Source organism: Phalacrocorax carbo, chromosome 2 (assembly GCF_963921805.1).
Source record: "Phalacrocorax carbo chromosome 2, bPhaCar2.1, whole genome shotgun sequence".
Taxonomy (NCBI): Eukaryota; Metazoa; Chordata; class Aves; order Suliformes; family Phalacrocoracidae; genus Phalacrocorax; species Phalacrocorax carbo.
Window position 1 is genome coordinate 107,191,757 of NC_087514.1, and position 22,531 is coordinate 107,214,287.

At 39.1% G+C, this 22,531-nt stretch overlaps 1 protein-coding gene across 1 annotated transcript in view; it reads right to left on the reverse strand.

The window, feature by feature from the left end:
• Nucleotides 1–17,192: 17,192 nt before the first annotated feature.
• Nucleotides 17,193–22,531, reverse strand: part of RAMP3 (receptor activity modifying protein 3) — a gene marked incomplete at its 5' end in the record, with an annotated part of 103,542 nt that continues 98,203 nt past the window's right edge. Inside the window, one exon of the mRNA XM_064441796.1 lies at nucleotides 17,193–18,380. Within this exon, the coding sequence (XP_064297866.1) occupies nucleotides 18,125–18,380 (256 nt within the window). The remainder of the gene's footprint in view (nucleotides 18,381–22,531) is intronic.

The window sequence follows — 22,531 nt, forward strand, 5'->3', positions numbered from 1 at the left end:
GCCCAATCTCATTCCGATTGAAGTTAACAGGAATGCTACTCATGCTAAGCAATCATATCAAAACGAAGAAAGGTATTTGAGGACTACGGTATCGTTCCATGCAAATATGGGTGGTGCAGCATTGCAACAGGTGTGAACTTCTGAGATAAATGAATATAGCTGGTAGCCCTCATCTTTCTTCAATGTGAGAACGTGCTGCCAGCTATGAGAGAAAAGGCACTTCATTACAGCAATAGATTTACTCAGAAGTTGTGTATATATGACATGTATAATAATGATCTGATGACATACTTGGTCTTTTCTTTTAAAGCAACCGGAAGATAGCTCACAAGGGATTATGTGTTACAGGAAAAATTAACAACAGAATGTAAATTAATAAATAAGACATATTGAACAAAATAAAACATGGGATATAATACTCTGGAAATTACACACACCAGGAAAAAAAAATTTGCTTTGACCTTTAAAGACAAGAGCTTTACAAGCTCTAAAATTTCTGAAGTTTACAGTTCTTAGAACTAAAATCACTTGTTACCTGTAGCGCTCCTCTAGGGTGCTGAGGCCATCAGAATGACTATAAGCAAATCTACAGGACAGAGACGGTGCATAAAAAATTGGGGAATTTCAATCATGCACACATTTACAAACCTCTTATCTTAAAAATATACACACACCAGCTGCAACTGCCCAGGTGTCAGAAGGGAGGCCTGCTGCCCCAGTGAGGAGAAGAGAGATGAAGACGGGGCGGCCCCGGCGCCGACCCAGACACAGGCGGCTCCAGGCGGCTCCACCGCAGGGCACGGCTGAGGCCCGTCAGCCACGGGTCGCGCCGCGCCTCGGGGAAAGCGCAGCCTGGCGGTGAGGGGGGAGGGGAAAAGAGGGAGAAACAGCCCTGCGAGCCCGGAGGGGAGAGCGGGCGGAGGGGCTGCAGCCCCGCCCCCAGTTCGCCTTCCGGCAGAGACTCCCCTGGAGAGCCCCCGCCGGAGCAGGTGGGTGTCTCTGAGGGAGCTGCCACCTGTGGAGGGCCCGCCGTGGGGCTGGGGAACAGCGTGAGAGGGCAGGAGCGGCAGAGAGGAGCTGGTATGGGCTGACCAGCTCCCCTTTCCCCACCGCCCTGCAACCCCTCGGGGGTGGGGGGTGCTGAGGAGTCGGGGGTGAAGGTGAGCCTGGGAGGAAGGGTGGAAGGTGTCATTTTAATTTTGCCTTTGTTTTCCACCATTAACTCTATGATTAGTTGACAATATATTAAATTACTTTTTCTTCAGTCATGTCTGCTTTGCTCTTGACAGTAATTACCAAGTCTTTATCTGTACCCATATGCTTTCCCACCTTATTTTCTCCCCCTCTCCTATTGAGGAGTGAGAGAGTGGCTGGGGTGGACATCTGGCAGCTGGCCACGGTCAACCCACCAGAAGCCAAAATCCAGTAGAGAAATGTAGTCCATACTCACATAAAGCTCCGTTCATGAAAGCCTGTTGATAAACATACCAAAAGCATGTACGCCTTTGCCTGTTTGGCTTGGAAATCTGGCACTGAAGTCCCGTCATCCACACTTAGGACATTAAAGTTGAAAATCCAGAGAGAAATATAATACAAAATTTGAATATTACTATGGTATTGCATCAATTAATAAGTACCACACATCAATAAAGCTAACTAGATCTATTACATAATGATAGTTAGCATTGGTGGCTTAAGATGCACTGGTAATACCTACTGTGAATTTCTCTCAGTTCACCTTAATTTCATCACAGGAGTAAATGGCATGAAATGGCCAATGGAGTAACACAACAGAAATCAGCCTAAGAAAAGACTGTAGCTAGTGACCTGCAAGCAGAAAGAGAATACAATCAGGTGAAGACCCTCAGACAGCATAGTACTGAGCAGAACAAGCTGCTCATTTTCTGGAGGAGAAAAAGTGTTATTTCTTTTAAACACAGTGTCATTGCTGATCATCGTGGGCACCCTTTTACCAAAAGGAGATGGCACTAGTGAAAATCTAAATGCAACTCTGCTTTTACAAGTTGTTTAAATTTCAGACTTTTTTTTCCCAAGTCACAGTATTTAGAACATTTTAAAACTACTATTATAACAGCAGCAGCAGCATTATTCAGAAAGCTTCTAATTCTACCAGTGGGAATGCTGCCAAGATTAAAAACAAATTCCTCAGCTGTATAAAGATCTGCAAATGCAGCTACTATTCTGAAAAGCCCTTGTGCTTTCTATGAATCCAGACAAAAACACAAGTTTCGGATCTCTGCAAGGTTTAAAACTCAAACTTTGGTGAAGTGTGGTGGAAGTTATGGTTTGAGAGGCTTATATCAGACTAAAATTCTCCAGAAGCCTCATAAGTAGAAGAATATACTTTATAGGCAAGTGAAACATGGTCCATAACTCATGGAGTCTTATTCATAAAACTGAAAAACACAAGAATCACAAAAGGGATTGTAGGACAAACAAATAATATATTTGCCATAAGTAAAAAATGCGTAAGGGAGTTAGGTAAAGAAGAGGAAATGAAACAAAAAGTATTGAACTGGAAGAAATCACACTAGCTGAGTAATTCAATAGCTTGTTTCAAGACTGATGCTACCTACCATTTTCACAAACAGTCCTGCAAAACTAAATAGACAAGTACTAATTACATGCAAGTGAGAAGTCACTGACAACACAGACAAAGATTAGAGCAATATAAGAATTAAATGTCCCTAAGGCATGCTGAACATTCAGTTATATGAAATGCAAGGGGTTTCATTAACAGATTATTATAAAGACAATTTCTACTGTAAACCATAACCTCCTCAATGGGAAATAACTGAAGAGGAGATAGATTTGCATGTATTGGTTAGTCAAGGATAAGTATGAGCTACCAAAATAACATAGTCATGAGAAAGCCAAATACAATGCTAGAATGTATTAGGTGAAGTCTTACTGGTAGAGGTAGGGGGTATATTCATACCCACATGCAAGGCTTTTCAGTATTTCTGAAGGTTGAGTTCATCTCATTATAGCAGATACGTTACAAAGGATTTCAGTATACAAGAAATCAAAGGAAATATTCCCTGTCTTTCCTCTTTCAAGGTGAAAAGGACACAGTTCACTGTGACTTTATAAAAATACACAAATAGAACTAATGTGTTTAATGTCCTTCTTCAGTGCTTGAAAGACAGGAAGAGAGTACTGCCCTGTGTCAGAGGAAGCAGTGACATGCCTGAGGTCAAGCAAAAAGCCACACACATGGTTTTGCAGAAACGTTTCTCTTCTCTGCCCTCCTCCGACCTTTTAGTTATGCTCTGTCTCAGTTATTTGCTGTTATTGTTGTCACAGGTTAAATAAAATTCACAAATCCTACAGATCTATGAGAGCCCTGCTTTGTGATGTGAATGAAGAGCTTCTGAAACAAAACTGTATCATAACACGTGACACATTTCAAGGACACATTGCAGGTTTTGCTCTGAGTAAAAACATTTCAGCCATGTCATTTCAGTCTAAAAGTCATATTTAGAGAGCCAAGTTTCTAGTAGTTTCAAAGCCTACTTACCACCTTTAAACCGTGACAGGGGTTTAGCTAGAAATATTCTTTCTCTGTTCAGGCTCAGAAACTGCCTGTCCCTTGCCCCCCCAAGTCTTACAAGCTTTAAAAACAAGGATGCCCTCTTCTCCATAAAAATCTCAGCTAATTTCAGTCCCTAACCATAAACATCTGGGTTATAATTATATGGTCCCACTTAATATTATTAAATATTGCACATGATACTGCTATGGAGATATGTCTGAAATACCATCTCTCCAATATTTACATGCTTCACTGCAATCCTAAATTCAGCACATGCTTAATGACAGCTCAGGACCTTCACGCAATTTGATTTACAGGGGCCACAATATAGCTTAGAGCAGCAGTTCCCAAAACTTCTCACAGTACTTTTTCTACTTGGACCCTCTCACCCCACTGGCCTCCACCCTGGTCTTTGAAATACTCCTTGCTCATGCCTGTAACCCAGAGACTGCAGCTGTTGCCTGCTTTCTGCTTACACCATCCCTGTCTTCTCATGCTCCTTCACAAACAGTAACTCACACTACTTCCCAGAACAACCTGACTACCGCTATATAACAACCTGACTACTGCTATGCTATATAAGCTTTTATGTACTGGCATAAAAATTTAATATATTATTCAAACATTTAGTGACTTTAAACACCTTTCCACAGCAGAATACTTTGACTATACATTTTACTTAAGACAAGAAAAAAGTAAACGAAACAAACGCCCAAAAAAACCTAGCAGAGCTAGTGAACTATTGTATTTTATTCATCCATATATAGAAAGGACCAGGTTATTCTTCTGGGCACTTCTACTCTAGGATAAGAAATGCTTTTCAAATCAAATAAACATGCAAGCTCTGGTGCATGTGAATGGCAATTCTTCTCAGAACAGATAGACGTACAGTTTCTGATGCACTTAACATTTTTAAAGCAATACCACATAAACGATGACGCATTGGATGCAGAAACATTAAAAAGCCAGAAGAACAGCAGAAAAATATTTTCAGCAGCAGCCTACTTCTATGACTTTTAACAGATCACATAAAATCATAAAATGACTGTTGCTGTCAGTCAATAGAAACAGAAATTAATGCAAAGCATGCAGCAGCACTGTAAAACATTTTAGGACAGCCCAGAGGCACCTGATGAATAAATGGAAAGTGTGAAATACCATCAAAATAAAGCAAGATTTAAAAAAAAAAAACTTGCATGAAGATTTTCAAGTGGCTGATTGAACCTAAATATTTTCTTACAGAATGCAGAAGAGTTTAATTAGGCCACTGTAACTACTCTTTGGGAAGCTGTAGAACCCACATGTAGCTTGAGCACAGGTGGTTGTGTACAGTTGTAAATGAATATTTAAGTATGGAAATAGTACAGCTAGACTTATCCGGTCATGATGATCCACTGACACAAGAATAAAATTGTGAAGAGAGGAAATATCCTTTGTCATACAAAATGGATATGGTTAAAAAATGCCCAACAAACAGACTGGCATTCAAACTGAACTTTTAAAAAAATTGCTTCCATGGCTTCACAAATTATCTATTTGACTATATTAGTCAGACTCATAGAACTCTGGTCTTACTACCATGCAAGCACTATAATAGTGTTTTAAATGTAGCGTTGAGAAGTCTATGCCAGGTCAATTCTTCTACTTAGATATCAAGAAAATTTAATTGCTTCCAAGCAGGAAGACATGCATCAATTTCTGATAAACCAAACATTCCAGACTAGACTATTTTATTAAAATCTCGTGCCGTTGAAGGGGAAATTTTTCCACTCTTGATCAAGATTTTGAAAGAAAAAAAAAAGCATCTCCACCCCCTCCTCAAAAAGAGATCCTTAAAAAAATTCAGATTCTCAGCAAAATCATCATCACTGGTTGAAAGCTAAGAGTATCTCATCGTGATTATAAGCAGAGATAATATAAAAATGGGCATTTTAAAGTCAAAATGGGATTACTACTTCTATGAATATTAGTACAACTAGACAAAATATGAGCAATGAGTACTTTCTTTTAAAGTACACATTTCTAACACATCACATTTCCTTACAAGAGCTCAGAGAAAAAAAAAACAACGCTTGTAACCAGCTGTACTGAAAATACTTCATTCAGATGTTCATTTTCATTAGTTATGGTTAAGACCATATTACCATCTTTGCTGAATGAAAGCCATCTGCAGTTCTTCCTAGGAACCCCCATCAAAGAGCAGCAGTTGCTTACATGCCTCAAGTTTCATTTTGTTTTGTCAATAAAGCTATTTCAGCCCCTCCACTACCATAATTCCACAATGTATTCAATAATGAAGAACAGACAAATTTTCTGTGTTTAAGGCTTGGGGAAATTATGAAGTATTTTAAAATAATCTAAGATAGATATTTTCATAATTTGAAGTACAGATATTAAAAATTGACTGTGCAGTAAAGAAATTCTTTTACACTAATGGAAGCCTGCCTTACTCCTCATCACTAGCTTTTTTCAGCAAGTCTGTTACAGTACCACAGAGGTAACTTATCACACAGAATGAATAACACTAAGTGCAGGATGAGACTATAAAATAAAGACACTTGGTTCTGAAAGAGGATGCATCCAAAAATGAACATTGAGTTATACTGAAAAGTACATGATCCATCATCTGCCAGAAAGAGCTGCAAAGCTCCAGCCTTTTGCTATTGAACACCCATTTATCTCAGAAACTGTATTTACCATTGACCTAGGAAAATAACCTTTCTTTCTCTCCCATTTCTGAATTAGCCAAGACAATCTCAGAAATGGTGTTACCGCTTAATAGTATGGGAGCCCAGGGTCAGCAATAATAATTTCCTCATAAAGGTGAGCAAAAGATATTTCACCTCCAGGAATTATATAATGAAGGAAGATAGCATTAAAAATCCCTTGTGATGGGATTAATTAATGATCCCTCATGCATCCTCACTGCATTATACAATATATGCAGTTCCACTATAAGGCAAATTTAGCAGAGAGGCTTAGAGATTTCAGAGCACTTATCAATGCTCCCCCAGCTGCATAGAGATTATCAGGACAATCACATTACAAGTGTGCTCTCTGCCCTATGAGTCAATGCCTCAGACATTGTGGTGTGTAGATCTTATGTTTCTGCAGTCACAGTGCATAAGCATCAGGACTTCCACAAACATAGCAGGTACTGAAGAAGATACCAACAAACACCATGAAAACTGCAAACTGTAGTGCTGGGATGATCCATTAGGGAAAGGCAATTTTAAGATTTCCAAGCTGAGACAGGCATATCAAGTATTTTCTAGCTGTTCTGTGTGCTTGGCAACAACTGCTCACAAATAACTGGCTGTCAAGATAATAAAAGAATCACACTATGTAGTGTGTTTCCCATTAAAAAAAAAAAAGAGTACCAGAAATGGCACAGTCAGAACATTTGTGCTAGCAAAAGATTGTTTTTTTATCCCTGGTCTTTACAGTCCCTGTGCTTCACGATCACCACCTGCCATCTGTCTGGATCTGATGCGGCAGTTCTCTGCTCATACTGCAATTACCATCCTTTTTCAAAAGCAATTAGCATTGCTCAAGATGTTCCCTTGATTTAGCATCACCTGCTGGCCTTTCTAAGTTTTCTCAAGAAGAAAGCCTATGAAATAAGTTTTGTCCACACACTGTGTTCATGATAACAATACCCAGTATCACTTTAGGGCTAGACTATGGAAAGAAGATAAGGAGGTTCTGGGTCCTGCTCATTCATTAGTGCAGCTGCAGTAAATGGTGGGAACCCAGCTGGTGCTGGCTCTGAGAAGAGAAGGGGCAGACACCTGTGAACCCGCAGGTACCAGATTTTCTAATCCTGATTTGAGTCCAAAACCTAAGTGCCAGAGTGCAGGGACTCCCTGCATGCTGTCCATGCAGGGGGCATGCAAATGATGCCTGGATGTCTCGGGGCATACTGCCTGCGTGAGGCCTTACCTCACTGTTCTGCAGGAGATGAAGCCTGCATACCTCTTAATTACAAAGTTTGAGTGATTCAACCTGAAAAGCTTGAAGCAGCTGGCTAGCCTAGCTCTTACCTCATGGGAAAGGCAAAAAAAAACCAAGCCAGAACAACACTGAAAGACAGACTTCTAACAGTAGTGAAGCAGTTGTAACTAACCTTGAAATGGAGCAACTGGTTATTGCATTTTAGCCTATTTACCTTCCCATTGTTCTTTTGCTTTCTTTCTTCAGCAAAACAGTCTTTTTTTCAGCCACTTCATCATTTGTAAATGAGCACAAGTAGAAATATTGGTGACTGGAGAGCTTAGTTAATTTTCCCTGCTGTCCTGGATTGGAATTCGATTTATCAGTGGCCTCTGAAATTTACACCTGTCCCTTTCAGCTACCTGGCAGAAGGGTTCTATGGATGGAAGCCTGGATGTGAGCATGCATGCTTAGGGTGAGGTTGTTTTATTTCTTTTACAAGTATAAGTCTTGGAAAGAACAAATAATAGTTTTATATAGTATATTAAAATAGAAATCATGTTTTTCTCATCCACCCTCTCCTCAAGAAATATGAGGGCTACCAGTGAGCTATTTCTATTTTGTTAGCCCACAGCTAATATTTCTCTAGTTTTTTCAATCACTGCTACTTCTGTAGTACAAATGACAAATGCTGCATGTGTAGTGTTACATAGCGCTATCTTTTGTAGATCATGCTGAATAAAAATTCATTTTAATTGTATTATGTTGCAAGTGAATCTTTATTTCTACTTCCCATCTAATATTAATTGCTTTTGGTATGTGTAAAGCTAGTTAAAGGATTACACTTTTTTCCATAATTACACCATTCTTCATGATATTTCAGCCACCAAACTGTTCAGTTGTTTTTTCTGATTCCACTGAACTTTCAAGCAAGCAAGTTATCTGCCACTAATGCAACAAAATGGAACAGTATCTTGAAAACATTTTAATCTTTTGATTACTTTGTGTTTTGAAAAAAGAAATGCCCATTTTTGTTAAAAAATAGTAATTTCAATGTCAAGATAAGAAACTCATTGAAATCCCTCCTTTTCTGCACAAAGTTTATGTGGGCAAATACATTTCCCAAAGTCCTCATCTGCATGATAAAAAGAATTCCTTTCCATGTAGAGTCAATGTAACTTTAGAGTGCCACCTAATTTGGGTGACGAAGGAGTCCCATTCAATTTGCCTTGTTAATATATAGAAACATGCTAGTACTATGACCATTTTTAGTGTTGCTGGCTTGAAGACTCTAACCAGTGTCTTACTGCAGAATTACTTGGGTGCTGAACAGATTTCCTTCAGGCTTTAACATAAGGATCCAGAAAGTGTGTTTTGTTCCTTCATTTTGGAACAGGCCTTGGCAATAGCTTCAGTCATTGAAATAGCAGTATTTCAAGTGTACAAAAGCATGAGCTGGTCATTGTGCATGTCTTCAACCCTATGTATTGAAAACACCTAGTGTACATTTTCAATAACAGACATCCTGCAGTTGTGTAAGAAAATATTACAATACATAAATCACTATACATACATTCAACTTACAGAATAATTGAATTATGTTGCTCAAGCATTTCTTCTAAACAGGATCCTAAATTGTACATTCTTACTGGTCTTTCTAAGCTCAGAAGCAGAGCTAACATTCACGGGGTTAAACCTTGGTCCAATTGTATGGACTTACGCTTGCTCTATTCTCCTCAGCCTGTTAATCAATGTTTGGCAAGAAACCATTTCTATGGGTGGAAGACAGCATTTTGAAATCTCCCCCTCTCCAACAGTGAAACTATGTTCTTTTCAATTTTTTAAACAAAAGGCAAAAAGAACAAACAAAAATGTGAATAAAACTGAAATGTTTACACAAACACACAGAGTGTTTCTTCATGTCATGGCTAGCCGAGCACCTTGTAGAAGAACATCATAGATGTTAGAAGTTCATGTGTGCTCAAAAGGGACCAGACAAGTTCTCTAAAGAGAAAACCATTGAAAGCTACTAATAACAAAGAAACAACATTCATTTCAGGAAACCACTGGACCTGAGAGTGTTTGGTATCACCAATATTTACCTGTGTCATTATTTCACTAGGTGTCTGCCACTGTTAGAGACAGAATGCAGCAGTAGATCTAATCTCACACACACTATGCTCTTAAATAGTGAATGACAAAGTAACTGTGACATTCACTGAAGGCTGAGATTGCTGTGCCCAAATCCTAGGCTTCAAGCTAGTTCTCCCACATCTGCAGTAAGTGTTCTGACTACAAGAGTACTGACTATTCTGGGACAAGTCTCCCTCTCCCTTTTGAGTTAGGAAGACTACCCTCAAGCTAAGTAGCCACCCATTAGGTGAAGTTTAGTAGAAATGGTTGCTTTCCTGCAGAACATTTCAGTTCATTGAAAATTTCCTGTTCAAGTTTAGTGACAATACCACACTAAAGTGTAGTGGGTAATGCATGAGGTTGTACAGTACTTAGAAAATCCATATTTACGTTTATTCTGTTCATATTTCAGACTTCATGTATTTTCCTCCTTGTGGAAATTAAAAATAACATATTTTTCATTCAATAGGTCCAGTTAGTGTAACTTGCCTATTACCAATGTCTTGGCATTATCTTAGTTCAAGAATAAATAGCCTTAGACAAGTCAGTCTCAAAAATTCTCTTTTTACAGGCAATTCCTTATTATATAGCATGTAGCTTTTACTTTTAAGTGGAGTTTAAAAAGTAGTTCAAAAAATCAACAACTTTCTAAAGTGTAGAAGTTATTATACAAGTGTTCAGACATAAGATTCCCATTGAGAGTGAGCTTAATTGTTAAAAGAAAAAAAAAAGCTCTAACAATTTTAAACCCAAAGAAGTTCAGTTTACACTGATTACTAATGAACACTGAAGCCATATTTGTGCTTCTGAGTTGCTGTTTCTTAATGATTAAAGTAGGATGATTTCACATTGTCTTTATTACATCCATATTACAGGAAATATTATTATTGGCTTCTTGGTATTGGTTTGTTCCATTCCCCTTCAACTTAAACCTGACATCTAATGAAAAATTATTCAAACTGAACCATGATGAACTTGTCCTTTAGTCATCTCTTTTTCCTATAGAAAGGCAAAAATATTCTTAAAAAGCATTACAAAATGTGGGCTGCTTGAGAATTAACTTACACTGTTTGACAAAAAAGCCTTAAGGTGATATCCCACCACTTGCTATCACCCTAAGTCTGAAAAGGAAAATAATTGCTCTGCACACATTGTGAAGGTAAGTGAGAAGAGATGAAAGGAAGGGGACTTTTCTTCTTTAGGAGGTGAAGAAGATGCTGAATTAGCTCAATATTTAGCTCACAATGAGGATTATCTCAGGTCTAGTGTCAGCAAAATATCAATCACAGCCAACATTCACTTCATCCATGGTATATCCTCAGCAGCAACTGGGCTGCATTGTGTAGCTGAAGACTGTAGGATACGCAGTCTTAATTTTGCATTTGAGTGCTCTTTACTGTTGTATTGTTTTACATCTATTCATACCTATTTGTTTCTAACTTCTTTTGCCCCACTGCAACTTATACTGCATGACACCTAGAAGCCCCAGTTCTGGAACTTACTTCAGATTTCTTAGTATCTGCAGGAGCAATTTGAATTATTACCATGTCGAGTGATTGCAGGGCAGAAATCAGATAATAAGTTGATAGCCTGGATAGAAACACACTCCTCAAAAGAAGCTGGAGGAAATGTGGTGGAAAGTGACTTGGTTTTTATTTTGTTCCATTTATTTTTGTGCACAACTCTAACTCCAGTATGAAAACTGGATGAGACCACTGGTGAAAGGAGGAGAGAAATCCCTTCCCCTGTGTATGCTGGTGAAGGGTGCAACAAGCCCAGGAGATGCAGCACAGATCTGGAAGTTGCAGTTCATGCAGAGGAACCAACAATCTGTTGAACTGGCAGGAAGGTCCCAGCCAGGCCTTGGAAAAGTCCAGAGAACAATTTTTCTGGAGCTAGGGCTCCAGACCCTAGCATTTTTGAGCTAAACTAGATTGCATTAGTAATGCCCGACCATTTATTCCCTGAATCGTTGCTACCTAAAAATGAGGCTTTAATCCTTAAAACAGAGGTTTGGACCCTAAAAGTGAGGGTTTGGGATCTAAAAATTAGGCTTTGAGCCTTAAAAGAGAGGTTCTGACAGAAACACATTGTCTATTGTTTCATTCGCATTAATGATTACCCAGAGACTAAAATACAGATCAAAGAATACACTGATTTGTATACTCCGTGTTCCCAGACTTAATGTTCAGTTGGCTAGTATAGCAGCATCCATGGTTGGTTAACTTCATCACCCTGGTTACATGGACATGGTCATAACATGTATTTGACTATAATCTGGGGTATCTGGGGCCAACAAACAAAGAGCAACACAGTGGAGGTTGCCTATAGGGACACACTTAAAGAAGACTGCTCAATTTGGTTTTTGTTAGTATGAAATCAAATCACTTCTCCAGAGACATTTGTAAGTGAACTCAAGAAGAAAAATAAAATGGTCTTTGGGATGGGAAATTATGGTTCCCTCAGGACTGACTTTAAAGACAGAGACCAATACTGTGAAAAAAATGGCTTGAAGGTGACTCCTTGCAGCCCACACCCACACAGCTCCTTCCAAACCATCCTGTACTGGTGCCAAAGCTGCCCCCAGCAAGTCTGGCTGGGCACCACCACCTACATTTCCGAAGTTGACTGGGTTAACAGCTTCATGCCTTTGGAAAAGTACACATGCTTGACATTAAAGAAAATAATGTACTTATATAAAAAGTCTACATTGCAGAGTAAGCCAAAGCAACAATAAATAAATAATTTATTTTAATAAATCATTAACATTTTTCATAGAATATTTTAGCATTTTTCTTTCTCTACCCTTCTCCCTTCATTCAGGTTAAAATTCTTGCAAGGGGTGAAGACCCACTTAAAAATCAATGTGTAACTTCGCAGGCATCATTTTACTTAGAAGTGAATATTTAGTTCATTTAAATTCCTACAGCTCACTCAAATCCAAGCCTCTTTCTAGTCTTTCGGAATATGAATGATTTAATGTGACATCACCTTCCATATTGGTTCCTATTCAAGTTCCTAGCAAAACCACTTATTTGTTCAATTCTGATAAAGTATGTATCTTTGCTTTTACAGCAGTTGACCTAACAGCCTTCTCCAGCTCTGTCTGACAGGATCTGTAGGTAACGGTGTTATAGGAGTCTGATCAGACACAGGCATGCTTCAAGACTTGTGTCAGATGGTCTCCTCTGAGTGTTTTGGTTCTAACATGCTTGGCTCTGTGTTCTTGCTAGTGACTGAAACATGCTGAAATGGCATATGTGCCTCCAATGGCTTGTCACACAGATAAACTGGAGGGATTTCATCTTTGCAGTGACAAGCGCACATATAACCCTCACTGTTTTGTACAGAATGTGTTTGTGCATCACATATTGAGCAGATATACCATTCACACACAATCATACGCACACAATCGCAGAGAGGAGTCTCCATAAGGTATACACAAAATAGTAGCCCAGCTGGAAAGTAGCAGCACATCCTCTCACAGCTATGTTACAGTCCTGTTGAAGGGAAGGGAGAAATAAGGTAGGCTCTTATATACATGATAGAGCTAGTTATGCTTTCTTCAGTTGTTTTTTAATAACTAAGCTGAGGTGTTGTATGAGGCGAGCAATAAAATCTATCATAACTTCCTAGGATTTAAAGTGAAGTTGTGCCAGTGGAATTACCTGTATGGTCCCACTTACTGTCTGTATATACGCATATGCAGCCCCTTGGTGTGCTCTGCAAGAATAGTTCAATTAGTTTCCAAGCCAGTCAACATATTTCAGTTTTAAGCAGCTATGTGCTAAAAAGCTTCCATGGTTGCCATTTTGCATCTTTAATGCTACTGAAACTGTCCAACAAAAATTGCATTCTCCTGCTGCTCAGAGCAGCAGGAGAATGAAGATAACAAAAGACCCATGCTAATGGTAATCATAGAGGTGAAATACAATGTAGGTCCCTTCCAGCTGAATTCTATTCTATTCTATTCTATTCTATTCTATTCTATTCTATTCTATTCTAAATTTCTTCTTCCTACCTCCTTCTTTCCCTAACAAGAAATTTCTGATGACATTTCTCCCCAGCCCTGCACTAGCAGAAGGCATTGAATGGGCAGTCATGTCCCATCCTGGACATTGCCTCTGTCACGTTGTGGGAAGAAGGCATGTACCTTCTGATGGGGGTGAGAGCTGTGGATCATCTCAAGATAATTTGACCATCTGAACAAATTTGCAAAAAGCTGTTGTGAAGTGCTGTTTTTGAAAGTCTGCTATGTTCATCCAGTTTAGATGGGTTTCTGCAGGATGGCAAAACCCTATATCTCTGACACTAGTGAGGCTCAAAGATCAAGCCATCAGTCTGAAGCAGGATGTCCTCCTGAACGAAAGGACTGCAAATCTTTTTGAGGTGAGCAATACTTGTTCATTTCCCCATGGGTATTTTTTTTCTCCTTGTAGTCATTTTTAGAAATGCCAGAGTGAGGTGTTTCCTTTGGAAAAACATATGAAAACACAAGAGCCTGAGAACAACTGAGTACTCCCTTAGAGCAAAGGTCCATCTGGCCCAATACTCCAAAGGGGCCAAGAATAAACATCTAAAGGAGAGCATATGAGCAGTGCAAGCCTACTTGTGCCAGGGTCCTGGGGGTGCTTGTAGGCTCTGTGGCTGGGACTAGCTTCCCCTGGGACCCCCAACCCCAGCATCTCCTGCCCAGGGGAGCTTTGAGGAGCATGAGCAGCAGGCACCTAGCCAAAGTGGCCCAAAGGAACCCTGACAGGTGGTCATGCTCCATGCTTCAGAGGAAGGCAAAAAACCCCCAGGGACCAGTGCCAATCTGCCCTGGGGGAAAAATTCCTTTGTGACCTCAATGTTGGTGATCAGCTATTCCCTGAGCATGTGAGGAAGACCTGCCTCCTCATCCCACAGGCTGGTCACGCCTCCCAGGAGATGCCCAAGCATCTTCTCCGTCCACCTGGAGCTGTCTCAGGGGGTTTCAAGAAAGCAGGCCATGGGACGGTGCTCCCTTTTATCCTGTCCAAGGGCATTGTGACTGCTGCATTGCTGGGTGGTGGCCCTGTGAAATGTGGATGATGGGGCCCTCCATGCACAGCCCCACCTGCCAGCCCTCTGCTCAGCATCCTTCAGAAGAAGGCTTTTGGGGTGCTGGCCCTGAGGCAGTCCCTGTGCCCAGGAAGCCCAGGGGGCTGTCCCTGCCCTTGGTGGCCATGCACTGGGCACAGCTGCTGGGCATCCCTGTAAATTCATCTGGACGTCCAGACTATGTAAATGAAGGCATTTATACCATACACATTCATTTGGTTGTGGCGATACCAGTGGTGGAAGAAAGGGGTTTGCTTCCCTCTGCATGAAATTTGCAGAGACTTAAGAGAGCATGCAGGATTTTCTCAGTATTCCTTACCAATACACCAAGGGACATTTGCTATTACACTGCTTATGGTGAGGTCTTCTTCATGGAAAGAAGTCGTGAGTTGTTTTGTTTTCTTGACCATCTTTTTTCCTGCAATTCAGTAGCTCTATTCCTCCTCTGATCTCCATCCTTGATACCTTTCTTGAAAGAGATGGCAGCCCTCTCAAGCCTTTGTTTTGCTCCTGGTAGTCACTGTCTTCTTCTGTCAACTGTTTGCTGAAGCTCTTCTATGCCATGGAAATACACACTTTCCCAGTTGTTCCTGAATGCAAAACATCCCACAACTCACAGGAATTAAGCAATGTCTGCTAGCTGCTTAGCCAGCTTGTCACTTCTCTTCTGGCCTAAGCATTGCTTGGGATTGTTCTAGGAAAGATTTTGAACCAGTTATTTTCTTTCTGTTTGAATCTCTCCTTGTTTTCGTCTGAGATTCTGTTGTAACGTGAAATTAATTCGCAATTACAAAATAAGCCAGATTCCTGGTGCCAGATGTGATTTTCTTGGCAATGGAAACAGGCTTTGGGAGAAAGGTAGCAAGCTTTATGCAGTATTAAAAAAAACACTAACTCTCACTAACACATATTATAAGTTATGTTAAAAGATCCAACAGCTAACCATTCTGGTTCCCTATTAATGTACACAGCTGTTAAGAACTGGACACTGCAGTTGCTTTTTTCCTAAAAACACTATAAACAGATTTAACCACTGAGCATGCATTAAATTAGCAGTCTTGTTTCCCACACACTCTTTCAACTTCTCCACTTTTCCGTCAAATATATAAAAAAATATAGTGGAAGATCACACTCTGGATGGGGAAGACGCACAAAAAAAGATTACATTTTCACATAAAGCACTCAGCAGCAACAATCCTTCCTGCTCCCACACAGCACATGAAGGAAAATCCACTATATTTTATTTTTTAAATCTTACATTTCTCAGACTCTTTGAAAAGTTCATATTAAATTTTATTTTCAAATTCAACACAATCCATTTAAACACGGCGTTTGTTTAAAGACCACAATACACATCTAGTAGTATGATGTCATCAAGGTGACAGTTTCTTGTCCATTTAGTACCAAGGCCAATCTGTTTTATATTTAATTAAGCTGGCTGATATCTCTCAGATGACCTGTTGATCAGGTGAACACAGTTTCAAATGAGCCAGAACTGGTCATGAATTAGCACCAAACATGGCAATTAGATTGAAATGAACATGTTTTTGAAAATGGCAAAACTTTTGCTATGTGGTTTCCAAACTAAAGTTTTGAAAATTGCTTTGAAGATTTTGAAATTTAAAATGCAGATGAAGATGAAACTCTATGCAGAAAATAAAATTATTTGGGTTTTGCTACACAAAATGCTTAACCAAACAATCTTTTGGATTAAATGAATGGGTTGGATTTTTACTTCACCACTAATTTTGGTGGACCAAAATATTTTAATGCAGAAAATAGTTGTTAAGTAGAAAGCTAAACCAAAATCCTTAGTACATATGTCATTCTTCTTTTCCAAAGAGCAATTTTTTGCTTGCATCTAGAGAATGAAAAAGTATATTTGGAAAAACACACAGAAAACACCTTAGAAAAAGAATCATTCTAACATTAGGGTAATGAAAAAACAAACCAGTGCTTTCAACCCTTGTGAAAGAATGTAAAAACAAATCAGTAGAGCTAAGGGTGTTCTTTGTCTATTGACATATTATCAATTCCAGTAAAGGGGGCACTCCTAATTTGATTCAAGCCTGGAAATGCTTCTTATACACACAGACCTAAATCTCAAACACTGGGTCAGAATCTTAAAGGAGAAAACCTAACTACCAGAGATATGAAACCCTTATTTTGTGTGCTTAAGGTATGGAAAAATGAAGAGTCACTTGTAACAGATATTGCTCATTTGTAATAGAAGAGCATTTGACGGAAAGGAATTTTGTGAAGTGACAGAAAAGAAAGGTTTACAACACAAGCATAGAAGTTGTTTTATTTCAGGCATATGATCTTTATCTAGACTGTTACACCGGAATAGCTTCATAGAATAAGATTTCTGAATAGAATTTTTTCTCTTTCCTCCTATGTCTGTTCCAAGTTTTGTTGTTCATACTTGCGTTCCCACACTCTTCACTGGATGAAGAATTATGTACAAAATTATACTCTGAAAGGCATCTCAATCAACATGACACCTTTATATTTATTTGTAGGATATCACTTGCAAAAACTGAAGTGAGAGCAGGGAGTATACAGTGAACACGAGTCATCAAGAATAATAATAATAAAAGATGAAAAAGAGACTGGCATATGAAAGTTTCTTCATTACTCCTTAGTATATTTATAATCAACAATTTTCCTCTCATTTTCCAGTTCTGTAAAATAAGACCTGTGTATCTTCCCAGAGGTTGTTTGTAAGCCATATAATTCCAAGTAGCCAAGCTAAAAGTAATTTTATAAACTATTTTATAACATGGCATGATAATTTCTCCATGTGGATACTCACTGGACACACAAATTGTTTCTTTGCCAGGACAATACTTCCAGTTCTTGATAATGATGTTTTTGACTAGCCTCCAGGAAAAGATGCAACTTGTTTACATCCATGTGCAGCTCCTTTGCCATTGACTTTCTATCCAGGTCACAAGGTTCACAGATGAAAACCTCAAGTGTCCTGCACAAAAACTCAAGAGATATCTTCCCTGCAGTCAATGTTACACCATGCGTATGTACACTTACAGTTTTGCAAAACCTAGCTTACCAACCAGCTTTACCCATGGGAAAGTAATTTTACCCCTCCCGCAGCTAAGGGGTCCATTTGTCTGGGGACTCTCCTGTTTCTGGGCACTGCCTGTGAATTCCATGTTGATGAGGCCCGATGGAAGTAGAGAGCTTTGCACCAGCAACACTGATGGCCAAGCTCAGAAGCTGTGACTTTCAACAGCAGCAGCAGGCAGCTCTTTGTTCACAGGTGCCTTGTCTCTGTCTCGGTATCTCACAGGTTCCATTTCAGCAGATCTGAAATCTTTATGTCAAATTTCTCTCTTCGTCCTCCTTTCTTAGTGTTTCTGGAAGAAGGAAATGGAGAAAAAGAAAGCCCAGAGGAACAATTTACACCAGGATATCACTTCTCTTGCTGCACCATACTACCAGTGTTATCATGGCACATGTCAACATGACTGGGGTCAAGATCAGAGTTATGAGAATTTCATCCGGTGGATCTTCCCAGTGAACCTTTTCTGAAGTACAGTTTGAAAAGAATTGTTTGTGAATGCCAGTGATAAAGCCCTCTGCGAGGGGGTTTGGCCAAAAGCAACTCGCACTGTTGGCTTCACGTTCTGTGCACTGGGTAAAGTTGTCATAGTACCTAGGATAATAAGAAAATGAAAAGAAATTTAAATAGAACACATATGGATATGACACTTAGAGAAAGCTACATAGGGTGCCATACAGAATCTATAAAAGCAGGTCTATCAAGTAGATACTTTGCTGAAGGACCTTTAATGGAAGCTGTGGGTATCAAATACTACACAGTGAGACAGGAGAACTGACTCACACACGCTCATACAACTGAGAGATTTCATGTGAAATCCTGAGATCCCGGATGGACAGTGGTCAAAACCCAGTCTTTTGGGTGAACAGCCAGGACCTTCTAATGCCACTTAAGTAGAACTGGAATGCCCTCACTACAGACATCTACAGCACCTTTAAAAAACATATACACAAATGTGCCAAGAACAGGACATTTTGAGCAAATATGAATAATTCATGCCTCATCTGGACATGATATTGTGGAAAAAATGATGATGTGACACTGGGACTGAGCCACAACATGCATTACTGTCTAGCAATTTCAGTTCTGTTGTACCCTCAGGCAGTAAGAAGATAATGGGAAAACAAACACTCAGAAAGTTAGTTTTTGACAACCTTTTTCTTTTTCCCAACTCCAGCAAATGCCCAGCAGGAAAAAAAAAATCATTCCTAATTACACATGTTCGCAATGTTCATGGAAGACTGGGAACCCCTTGTAATGCCTAACACCTGATTTCAATCCAGCATGTCCTGAAACTTACTTGTCCAGGGATAATTTATATTTATGAGAATTGGCTACCCTAAGGAAAAAAAAAAAAAGAAACAATAAGCCTAAATGAGTAATCTGATAGGTTTTGTGTTGTTATCACAAGCCAAAGAAATTCAGGAAGTGAATGGAATTTGGAGATTGAAAGTTAAGAAGAAGAAGAGTGTCTGGTCAGTACTTGAATAGGGCAAGAAATAAGGAAGCTGAATTATTGTCTGTTGCATTTTTCAGTATTTCTTTCAGTCCTGCATGACTCAATACACTCACTTCAAAGGGAAATGAAAATAGAAAGGAGAGCACAAGAAACCACATGACACCTCAAGGGATAGCATCCTGCACTATTATCTGAAGGCCCTACCCTCCCTTTCAGTATGTATAAATACGGCAACTCCTGATGTGTGACTCGTTCTGACATTAAGAACCTCAGGGGCCTAACGCTGACTCAATCCTTTATTGTGAAGTAGTGGAGGAGAGACATTCAGTGTTTGGGTCAAGACTGAAGTCCACTGTCTATTGCCTATCAGGGGAAATGTCTGCCTGCCTGTGCCACAAGCACATGGGCTGAGAATACAGACTGCAGAGCATCTATGTTCTCAGGACTGTGTTCACAGAAGAAAAAGCCTCACAGAAAGGTCCATTTGCAACCTCCTCACAGTTCTTATTCTCAGGGAGTTAGAGCTGATGCTGCTTTATTCATAAGCAAATACACTGGACAATCCGACAAGTCCATACCCAGAAGTTCTGGCACTCAAACGCATATATGCACGATGTATGTATGTTTTAAGCAAAGCAACTGGAAAATAAATTTTTGTGACAACATCAGCAGCTGCAGGGAAACAACAGGAAGTAAGCTAAAAATAAAATACAAATATTAGCTGATTGTTATTTTAATAGTGTCATTCTTCCATGCAACCTGGTAGCATCCATCTTTATGTCCTTGGACTAAATTAGAAGCTGACAATGTCTAGCTGAATATGGGACAGTCAGTCCAAGAGGACCAGAAGAATAACACATCTAAAGGCATGCCTACAGGGTTTGAGAGACCACACTGCAGATGGCAGAGCTAGCATTCAGTTGCCCAGACAGGTCAGTGCTCTGTCTAGTACAGATGCCAGGCAGGGCTCCAGAGAGCATCAGGCTGTGCTCCAGCCTGCTCTGGGCCAATCTCTGGTGAGCAAGCTTGTCCCATTAATGGCTGCTTCAGCTCCCCGCTGCCAGAGCATCCTCAATTTGCCCATCTGTTCATGCAGAATAACAAAACCAATGATAAATCCTGGTGACCTGAGCAGACTTCATATAAAAGTACCCTAAACTGAAAGATTTCACGATATAAAAACTGTCTTTTTTGGTTTTGTCCTGGGAGTAAAATCCTATAGAAAGTTCACTGTTCTTCCAAGAATTCTGTAGATTTTTTTCATAAATGTTAAATGGTGTCAACAAAAACATTTCCCACTGATTTTGTATTTCAATTACAACATAGCTAGAAAAATCTGGTTAAATAAGCCAAAAGGCCAGATAAAATAATTAGGGAATTAATTCCTAGAGTTCAAATAAAATATTGTATTTGAAAGACTGAATCCTTAAGAGCCAAAATAGAATTAAAAAGTTATCTTAATAGTTAGAATACCTTACAATTTTCCCTTAAACCCTCTCTTTTTTGAAAAAACAAACAAACAAACAAACAAACAAAAAAAGCTACCTGTACTATAACTTTTTTCCACACAATTGTGGGAATGTAGATAAGACCTCAACTGTTTAGAATTACATGTCTGCCAGCAAAGCTCAAGTCAATTAAATACTTATGTAATTTAGTTAGTAATTTAGAGTTTATGCACTGCAACAGGAAGTTCATGTTAAAAAGAAATCTTCTGCATAGTACTGTGTAACAGCAGCCTCAGAATGGAGCAACTGAATCCTCATTACTATGGCATGAACGTTTTGTAGTTGATCAATTGGTTTGCAAGATCTTGGGCTTTTTTAAGAGGGAGGTAGGGGTTAATAGATATTTAATTCCAATTTGATTCTTCTATGTTTAATTCTCTTATGCCTTATGTAATTCTCTTTATTGAAATGGTAAAGGCTACAGTAGAAAACCTTTTCATTCTGTGTAATAAAATGTGTAATCACAGAGACGCAGTGGCCTCTGACTGGAAGTACTTCAACACAAATGCATAAAAATTACACACTTGGTGAAAGGAAAAAATGAGAAATGACATTTTCTACTTATTCACAGAATAAGTAATTGGAGAGCAGTACAGTAGCACAAGCTCCTTCACCTCTCAGACTATAAGGAGCTGTGGGAAGGTCATTATTCTCTGTGCTGAGTCACATTTTCATCTCTTTCAGGCTAGTCTCGAGGACCTTAGTTAATACTCAGAAAAGGTATATACACTGAGAGCCAGGTCACAAGCTTTGTGATCAGTGGGCTGAAAAAAGAATGTATCTGTGCGTTTCAACTCAGTTCAGTAGGCCAGTACTGAAAAACAAAAACTAACCATAGCCTGAGCACCAAAATTCCTATAAAGATATGCTTTCCCCTGATATGCTCAGGAGAATTATTGTAAGTTTTATTAAGGAACTACCTACTTGGTCATACTGCATATTATTGAAAATACTCACTTTCAGAGAACATTAAAAAACTTAATTCCTCTTTGGAGCGATCTCTGAGCTGTAACACATTTGTCTTGAAATACGATTTTCTATATTCTGGAACAATATTTCATTTTGAGAGCATGAACACTTTTTCTCCCGTACTTTGTTTCCAATAAAACACATAATAACAATCAACATATTTCTACCTCCCTAATCAGATCAGATCTGCTGTTGCGCATCTCCAATATAGAGTTCAGCCAGAAGAAAATAATGCATTACAAAACATAAAGAAGGAAATGAATGTGGGGGTGGGGGGGAAAGGCAAAAAAACCTTTACTAGCTTAATGACATTATAAGGTATAGTTTACTTTCATGCCACTAAATAATGGGCATTGTGACAGATTTACTCACTTGGGTTGAAAATAATAAATACATTCTGGTCTCCTTTGAGATAATTACAGACCTCCACCCTTTTGAATGAACCTAACTGAAAACCCTAAAAGGCACAACTATTACTACATTGTTGTTAATTTCCTAAAGATACAGCAAGAAAATGTAAATCTAAAGAGCAACTGTAGATGTACGCAATAGTTTATATACCTAATATCCATCTCCAATGAGCAACAGAAACTACTACATCAAGCAAACATAGAACAAGGAGGGAAATGTAGCCTGAAATCAGGTACTATGTTAAAAAGATGAAAAATTTAGTAGCACTGGAATTTTACCAAGCCAGAAGCTTCTACTAACAAGTGGGCTTTGCCTTCCACCACTCCTGAGCTATATTTTAATGACTAATTAGTTGTAAACTGAGCCCATTTTGGGGGAACACCAGTTCAGAGTGGAAG